This window comes from Eurytemora carolleeae, unplaced genomic scaffold (genome assembly GCF_000591075.1).
Source record: "Eurytemora carolleeae unplaced genomic scaffold, Eaff_2.0 scaffold129, whole genome shotgun sequence".
Lineage (NCBI taxonomy): Eukaryota > Metazoa > Arthropoda > Copepoda > Calanoida > Temoridae > Eurytemora > Eurytemora carolleeae.
The window spans coordinates 1-876 of NW_019396235.1; the positions used below are offsets into that span (position 1 = coordinate 1).

General features: G+C 36.1%; 1 protein-coding gene across 2 annotated transcripts in view; it reads left to right on the forward strand.

Moving 5' to 3' along the window:
* Nucleotides 1-359: 359 nt before the first annotated feature.
* Nucleotides 360-876, forward strand: part of LOC111698938 (superkiller viralicidic activity 2-like 2) — a 6,046-nt gene continuing 5,529 nt past the window's right edge. For both annotated transcript variants that reach the window (XM_023469422.1, XM_023469423.1), the window contains exon 1: nt 360-776. In XM_023469422.1, the coding sequence (XP_023325190.1) occupies nt 480-776 (297 nt within the window). In that variant the 5' untranslated portion in view covers nt 360-479. The remainder of the gene's footprint in view (nt 777-876) is intronic.

Consider the following 876-nt stretch of genomic DNA (forward strand, 5'->3'; position numbering starts at 1 on the left):
ATAAGAAAACGGTGGAAAGAAAAAATAATTTTCTAGCTGGGTTATGTCCATTTAAACTATTTTAATGTTCATTTGAACTATTTATTTGTTTATTTCATTTAAAATATTAATAGTTCGATCATTAAATGAAAATTATAGTTCAAATGAACTAAAATCAAATGAGCAATATATTTACTCGTTTGAACTATCGTTCATTTCGACTACTCACGTGGTACCACGTGCAGTAGTTCAAACGAACAATAGTTCAAACGGGAGTAGTTCAAATGAGATAGCATCAACATTCGTTTTTCAATCAATCGGACATTAAACTAAAAAGTCGTCTTCTGTTTTATAAAACTTACTATAATGCCGCGGTTCAATCCAATTCCAAGACTTCAAAAACATGAGAAAAGTTAACTAGCAAATATCAACTAAAACTACATACATTAAAAAAGGTTATTAATAACTATTAATTATTATATCAAAATTAGAGATATAAAATGGATTTCGGCGACGAAGATTTGTTCGCCGTTTTTGACAGTGAAAGTAGTAAAACCCAGCGCAGCGGTATCGCCGACCGGTCGGTTCATGATGAGGAGGAAACAGAGGAACCGTCGGAGAAACCGATCAGGTTCGACGCCGGAACCATGCAGGTTGAGATCACAGGGGGGAAAAGAACCAAGTCTGAGGAGGGGGTGGAGTCCGTAAAGAAAATAAAGAAAGACGAAAGAACAATCATGACGGGATTGACAGATATGGATGTGGATCAGAATATAGAGGAAAATACAGATAATCAGGTAGTTGCTTGATAATTAGCGTAAAGGGAATGGGAAAGAAGATGATTTGATCGCCGTAATATTTTGACATTTATATATTTGGGGGGGGGGGGGGGGGGGA